The sequence below is a fragment of the Piliocolobus tephrosceles genome, unplaced genomic scaffold (genome assembly GCF_002776525.5).
Source record: "Piliocolobus tephrosceles isolate RC106 unplaced genomic scaffold, ASM277652v3 unscaffolded_37107, whole genome shotgun sequence".
NCBI classification, from domain to species: domain Eukaryota; kingdom Metazoa; phylum Chordata; class Mammalia; order Primates; family Cercopithecidae; genus Piliocolobus; species Piliocolobus tephrosceles.
This window is the reverse complement of record NW_022321096.1, coordinates 1-7,272: the sequence shown is the minus strand read 5'-3', so window position 1 is coordinate 7,272 and position 7,272 is coordinate 1. Positions and strand designations below refer to the sequence as shown.

The following is a 7,272-nucleotide window of genomic DNA, read 5'->3' as shown; positions in this document are numbered from 1 at the left end:
ACAGAGACAGGCAGGTTTCCTTGAGCTGCTGTGAGCTCCACCCAGTTCGAGCTTCCCAGCGGCTTTATTTACCTACTTAAGCCTCAGCGATGGCGGGCGCCCCTCCCCCAGCTTCGCTGCTGCCTTGCGGTTAGATTGCCGCAGACTGCTGTGTTAGCAAGGAGGGAGGCTCCGTGGGCATGGGACCCTCCCGGCCAGGTGTGGGATATAATCTCTGGTGTGCCGGTGTTACAGCGCAGTATTGGGATGGGAGTTACCCGATTTTCCAGGTGTTGTGTGTCTCAGTTCCCCTGGCTAGGAAAAGGGACTCCCTTCCCCCCTCGCGCTTCCCAGGTGAGGCGATGCCTCGCCCTGCTTCAGCTCTCGCTGGTCGGGCTGCAGCAGCTGACCAGCACCGATTGTCCGGCACTCCCGAGGGAGATGACCCCAGTACCTCAGTTGAAAATGCAGAAATCACCGGTCTTCTGTGTCGCTCGCACTGGGAGATGGAGACTGAAGCTGTTCCTATTCGGCCATCTTGCTCCGCCCTAAATTCACACCTTTTAAACAGAGATGCTCACAGCCAAAAACTTTAAAATTTAGCCTAATTCTTAAGTGTTTCTTCTATTGTATTACACATGCTTCTGTTGAATTTTCCCAATAGTATAATACTTAAAATAGCTCAATTATTAATAATTTTTGTTGCCTTGAATAGTTGATTAGGCTTTTGACTCTTGAATGGTAAATTTCCAACTTTAGTTCATAAAAGAAATTTAGGAGCTAATGTGTAACGTACTTAATTTAGATCTTTCTGTTTGTAGATGTTATAAAAAGGAGCTTCACCAGAGTTCAGATACCACGCTATTGTTCAAGTAAATCGTGTATGTTTCACATTGGTTTCTGAATCCTTGTTTAAGTATCCAGAAAGATTTTGTGGGTACCTGAAACATTTTCACTTGCTTTGAAAATATAAACAGGAAGCATTCCTTCCAGCAAATATTTACTAATCTCTTATTGGATACCTGCCTGTACCCTGGGTGCTGGGAATCTGGTTTTGAGCACTAGAGTATCTATTCTCTTTCTTTGCTGCTGTAAGAAAATTAGATTAATTTAAAATTTAAATTTTGGATGTACTCTTGAGTGGCTCAAAACATACTGATGAGATGATTCTCTGAGAGTGGGGAAGTAATGTATAATTCCTGAACACTAAGATATTATAATGGACCTCATATATAAACAGTGGATATTTTTTTCCTTGTGGAATTAAAGAAGTTTAAATCACTTGCAGCATATAATCATTCTATGTACATTTAAGAGAAGAGGATAATGGAGGTAACTCCACTGATAGAAAAATATAATTTGTAAAAACTTAATAGTTTTGGTTAGACGGTGGAAATTACCCTCTTTATTTCTTTATTTTTTTTTATTTCTTTCTTTATTAGAAAACAAGAGTAATTCTCTGTTTTTGTAACGTATAAAATGGAAATTCCCTGGAATCTCTAAACACAGAAACTTTGAATTGGTCCCCTGAGCTCACTGAACATGTCTGCTGAGCAGATCTCTAATAATATGAGGTTATAATCTTTGCATGTACCTCTGTAGTTGCCTGTACTTACGAGAAATTTTTCTAACCACATTACCATTCTTAAATGACTTTCCTGTTTTTGTCATTCTTGTTCCTTGGACAGTCACCTTACAGTCAAATGTTATTTGGATAAGCCTATGTGTTTTGTTTTGTCATGTTGTGTTTTGTTTTTTAATGTGAATTGACTTCGAGAATTCAAGTATGTTTTTCATATAGGATAGATAAAAGTCATAATGGAAAGACATTAATCCCTGGTCTGTGCAAATGTGCTAGCTATTGGTGGGATGGAAATAGCCCAAAAAAGGATAAGATCCATGACCTCAAACGACTTTACAAAGTATAATAGGAAGCATACAAGGGCAGTAATAATTGAAGGAAACAGAGGGAGAACATCTGTTTTGGAAAGAATATGAAGTTATATATTCAGTGACTTTTTTGTTGACTTGCCTCTTAGCCTCCCCTTATCTAATATGTTTTAACAAAACCAAACGAAAAGCCTCAAGTTTTATAAGGTTTTTCAATAAGTATTAAGCACTCTTTAAATGTATAGGATTATGCCCATCACTAAAGGGAATATCAAGTTACAATTGATCCATGAAATCACAGGTTCAAACTGTACAGATCTACATACACATGGATTTTTTTCCCCCCAACCAAATGCCAACTGGAAATAAGAGTATTTCCAGGATGCAAAACCATTTTAGAAAGGGCTGACTTTTTCTTTTGCTCAGGTTCTGTGGGGCTGACTGCAGGACTTAAGTATTTGCCAATTTTGGTGTACTTGGCAGTCCTGGAACAATTTTCCCTGCATATACTGAGAGACAATTGATATGATTCTAATGTTCAAGGAACCTTTTATTTTTAAGTAAATAGTAAAAGGAAATGTAACAGTATTTCACATATTTATGAAAGTCCTCATGTTTAGAAGATTGCTTATAAAAATATTTTTAAGCCATTTTAGTTATGTGTATATGTCTACAAATTAATACAAAAATTAATTTTTTAAATAACAGAAATGCCCCTTTGGCGCCTTGTCAATTGTCAATCTACCAAGCAACCTGGAAAAAGAAACCACACATCGATATTGTGCCAATGCCTTCAAACTTCACAGGTATATTTTCACATCAAGATTCCTCTTCTGTCGAGTTAAGCGTAAAATACATTTGGAATTTTAAGAGAAATGCAGAAGATGGGGGAAATGCTATTAACCAGTCACTAAAGGAAAATACAATATTATAACATCATGCAGAATCATACTGTATATGTCTGTGGTTCATTCTGGCTAACATTGCAATTATCTATGGGACTTTTTAAAGCTACTAATGGCCAGCTTGCAGCCCAGTTTAATTACATTGTCGGGTCTGGACCTTAGTATATTAAAAAATCCCAGGTGACTCTAATATACAACTAGGACTGAGAGTCACTGTTGTTCCTAGTACCCTTATCCCCAAAATAACTTTTAAAGGAATTTACCTTTGATTTTGTTTATCCATTAATTTGATGAGCTACAGAGAATACCACTTTGAATTTGGACATCATAATAATACAACTCACAAATCCTTAGTTTGGGATTTTTATCTGCTGAACACTAATACTTTGAATCTAGGAGTCTAGATTTTACTAATAAAAAAGTATTTCTTAACCTGCCAGCTTTAAGGAGCCTACTGCAGCAGGGAGAATGAAGTGGAATATTTCTGGTTGATGTGGCACTTCTCTCCTTAGTAAGTAAATGGCAGGCCAGAAAAGAAAGACATTGTGAGGGTGCACCTGCTATGTAATTATTACCAAAGCATTTTGTTATACATTAAAACTGCGCCTTACATGTAAAGAAGAAATTTACTTTAGGATGGACTTTGAAAACTGAATAAATAAAACTTGGAATAATGTTGTTTATGGATGCATTTCTAACAATTAACAGCGTAAGTTAATCTTGGCTGTTTTTTTCTAATAGCCAATAATATCTGGTATATGTTTCTTAACTTATTAATGGATGTATGTGAAGTGCAAGTGCAATAAAATATATCATTCTGATATTATGTGGCTTTTTCTATGTAAGTCTGAGTTTTATTATTTTTGTATACTTGTAACAGGTTGCCTATCCCTCGTCCAGGTGAAGTTTTGGGATTAGTTGGTACTAATGGTATTGGAAAGTCAACTGCTTTAAAAATTTTAGCAGGAAAACAAAAGCCAAACCTTGGAAAGTATGATGTACGTATTATCACCTTGTAAAAATTAATATCATGAGTCAGTTTTATGAGATGTTGTGGGGTAGGTGATATGTGTATTTTTAAAATATTCTTATTTTCAGGATTATTTGTGGAATTAATGCTGCAAAATTTATAAATAAAGCTCTTTTGTACTTTTTTAACTAAAAATCTGTTAATGTTACTTAACTGAAAATTCTGAGTTGTTAAGCCTTGATCTGAAGCAGAATTCTGCTTGATTCTGCTATATTACACATGTTTCTATTTCATTTGTCCCAATAATATAAAAATAGCTCAATTAGTTTTTGTTGCAGTGAATAGTTTGATTAGGCTTTTGACTTACGAATGGTAAATTTCCAACTTTAGTACATAAAGAAATTTAGGGGCCACTGTGTAATGTTCTTAAGTTAGATATTTTTATTTGTAGATATTATAAAATAGAGCTTCACCAGAGTGTGGATGCCACCCTATTAATTGTTCAAATAAATCATAAGTGTATTTTACATTTCATTTCTGAATCCTTGGTTAAGTATCCAGAAAGATTTCTTGGATACTTGAAAACATTTTCACTTGTTTTGAAAATATGAGCAGGAAACATTCCTTCCAGCTTAACCTCTTATTAGATGCCTTTCTATGTCCTAGGTGCTGGGAATCTGGTTTTGAATAACATAGTATCTGTTCTGTTTTCTTTCTTTGCTCTTATAGGGAAAGGAGACTTATTAATTATGTTCGCCTCCAATCTTAAGTTAAAAGCCACAAGTATTCTATTTGCATATATGTTCTATTTCCTATATCATTCGTCCTCTTTGTCTTTGTATTACTAAATTCACGTGATTCTGTATTTTTTTTTTTTTTTTTAGGATCCTCCTGACTGGCAAGAGATTTTGACTTATTTCCGTGGATCTGAGTTACAAAATTACTTTACCAAGATTCTAGAAGATGACCTAAAAGCCATCATCAAACCTCAATATGTAGACCAGATTCCTAAGGCTGCAAAGGTCAGTTTTTGATAGAGGGAATTTAATGGATATTGGTAGAAGTATAAAAGACATATCAAAATAAATGTGTTTTACTTTGTGATTCTTAATATTGAAAGAAAATAGTAACTATTTTTGCTGTATTGTGGCAGGGGACAGTGGGATCTATTTTGGACCGAAAAGATGAAACAAAGACACAGGCAGTTGTATGTCAGCAGCTTGGTAAGTGTTTATTTTGTGTGTGTGTGATTGTGTGTATATACACACACACACACATATATGTATGTTTTTTTGGTTTTTTTTTTTTTTTTTGAGATGGAGTTTCACTCTCGTTGCCCAGGCTGGGGTGCAGTGGTGCAATCTTGGCTCACCACAACCTCCACCTTCCGGGTTCAAGCGATTCTTCTGCCTCAGCCTCCCAAGTAGCTGGGATTACAGGCACGCACCACCACACCCAGCTAATTTTTTGTATTTTTGGTAGAGACAGGGTTTCTCCATGTTGGTCAGGCTGGTCTTGAACTCCCAACCTCAGATGATCCACCCACCTCAGCCACCCAAAGTGCTCGGATTACAGGCGTGAGCTACTGCGCCCAGCCATTTTGTGTATATATTTCAGTAGGCCCCAAACTTAAGTGATGAAAGTACACATCTTTATGTGGATTCCTGAAATAAATGGGAAAATCTTTAGTAATTGTTATATTTACTTTAAACAATTTTCAACTGAAATGGCATTCAAACTTCAAACGATGACATGCAGTATACGTTTTACCTGGAAGAGGTGAAATACATTGAGCACAATGCCTCTATGTTCTTTGTAGATTTAACCCACCTAAAAGAACGAAATGTTGAAGATCTTTCAGGAGGAGAGTTGCAGAGATTTGCTTGTGCTGTCGTTTGCATACAGAAAGCTGATATGTAGGTTACTTTACAATTTTTGTTTATCTTCATCCATATTGTAGAGTTTTCAGTTGTAATGCTGCTAATAGAGGAATGGTTTTGAGAGAAATTAATAGAAATAGTATCTAAGGCCCTAATTTCAAGGTAGGATGTTGAAGCAGTTGTGTATCCACTACCCATTTTCCCTGTTATATTCACAGGGGAAAATCTTTATTTATTTAGATAGTTTATAACTGATAGGTGCCAGAAATTTTTATATAAAGTCAGTTATTCATTATCTAAGCCCTCTTTTTTTGAGACGGAATCTCACTCTGTTGCCCAAGCTGGAGTGCGGTGGTGCGATGTTGGCTCACTGCAAGCTACACCTCCTGGGTTCACGCCACTCTCCTGTCTCAGCCTTCTTTCTGAGTAGCTGTGACCACAGACGCCCGCCACCATGCCTGGCTAATTTTTTTTTTTTTTTTTTGTATTTTTAGTAGAGACAGGGTTTCACCATGTTAGCCACGATGGTCTCAATCTCCTGACCTCATGATCCGCCTGCCTCTGCCTCCCAAAGTACTGGTATTACAGGTGTGAGCCACCGCGCCCGGCCTAAGTCCTCTTTTTATGTGAAAAGATTTTAAGACTTAAGCCCTCCAGCCAGGCTAGCAAGCTTTTTAATATCTGAAGCAAAGCACGAGGTTTTTTAAATCACCGTAGATCACTGTGGCATGCCATGTGAGAGAGAGGAGAGGAACATTTCCTTCCTACGTTTAATGTCTTTCCTCCCAGATATTTATTGCTCCTTTTTCCACATTTCTGCCCTGTTGTCTGGTGAAGGCTAACTTCTCCACGAAGTATTCTATAAATTCTTGCAATACCCTCCAAAAAACTGTGCTTACATGCAGCTGACTTAAGAGAAAACTCTCCAAACTACTTGAGACTATATCAGAATACTTTTTATGAGAAGTTACCAATTTGTAAATTAGCCTAAACTGGTAGACCCTTTCCAAACTTGGTGTATAATCATGCTTTCTGTAATTTTTTCCTTCTACTTCTGAACAGAATACAGAAATTTTTACCATCACAAGTAGACTCTTCATTACTATTGGAGATTTTTGTTGTGGTTAAATCAGAAGCTCTTGATACTACACTGCTTTAAAATAATATGCAAGGTAGAATGTCTTGTCTTTCAGACTTATTATATTTGCTTTTTTTTATTTTTATTTTTCATAGTTTCATGTTTGATGAGCCTTCTAGTTACCTAGATGTCAAGCAGCGTTTAAAGGCTGCTATTACTATACGATCTCTAATAAATCCAGATAGGTAAGTAGAGATCTGGCATGTTACTGTGTTGTTTTGTTTGGCGATTTTTACAGATTTGTTAAGATTAAACACTGGGTCTGTCAATGTCATGTACATATTTTTTAATCTTCTTTGTTTATAGCTACCACCTAAATTTACCTTTATCTAGAACAGACGTTCTCAGTGCAAGAGTCATTTGTTAACACCCCTGCTTCCAGGGAGCCTAGGAATATTCTGAAATCATTTGCAAATTCCATAGCTTTATGGGAAGCAGACCCTTAGCTTTTCCCAGCTATCTTTCTCTCTCTCTCTCTCATTTTCACACATACACACACACACAGGCTTA

At 36.6% G+C, this 7,272-nt stretch overlaps 1 protein-coding gene across 2 annotated transcripts in view; it reads left to right on the top strand.

Annotated features, from left to right (window-relative positions):
• The window catches only part of LOC113222981 (ATP-binding cassette sub-family E member 1), a 15,531-nt gene extending 8,562 nt beyond the window's left edge, over window positions 1-6,969 (top strand). Inside the window, exons 4-9 of one of the 2 annotated variants that reach the window (XM_026452555.1) lie at window positions 2,578-2,675; window positions 3,655-3,772; window positions 4,629-4,766; window positions 4,898-4,967; window positions 5,564-5,660; window positions 6,858-6,969. In XM_026452555.1, the coding sequence (XP_026308340.1) occupies window positions 2,578-2,675; window positions 3,655-3,772; window positions 4,629-4,766; window positions 4,898-4,967; window positions 5,564-5,660; window positions 6,858-6,951 (615 nt within the window). In that variant the 3' untranslated portion in view covers window positions 6,952-6,969. The remainder of the gene's footprint in view (window positions 1-2,577; window positions 2,676-3,654; window positions 3,773-4,628; window positions 4,767-4,897; window positions 4,968-5,563; window positions 5,661-6,857) is intronic. The other variant, XM_026452554.2, reaches the window with a different exon arrangement.
• The last annotated feature ends 303 nt before the right edge of the window (window positions 6,970-7,272 follow it).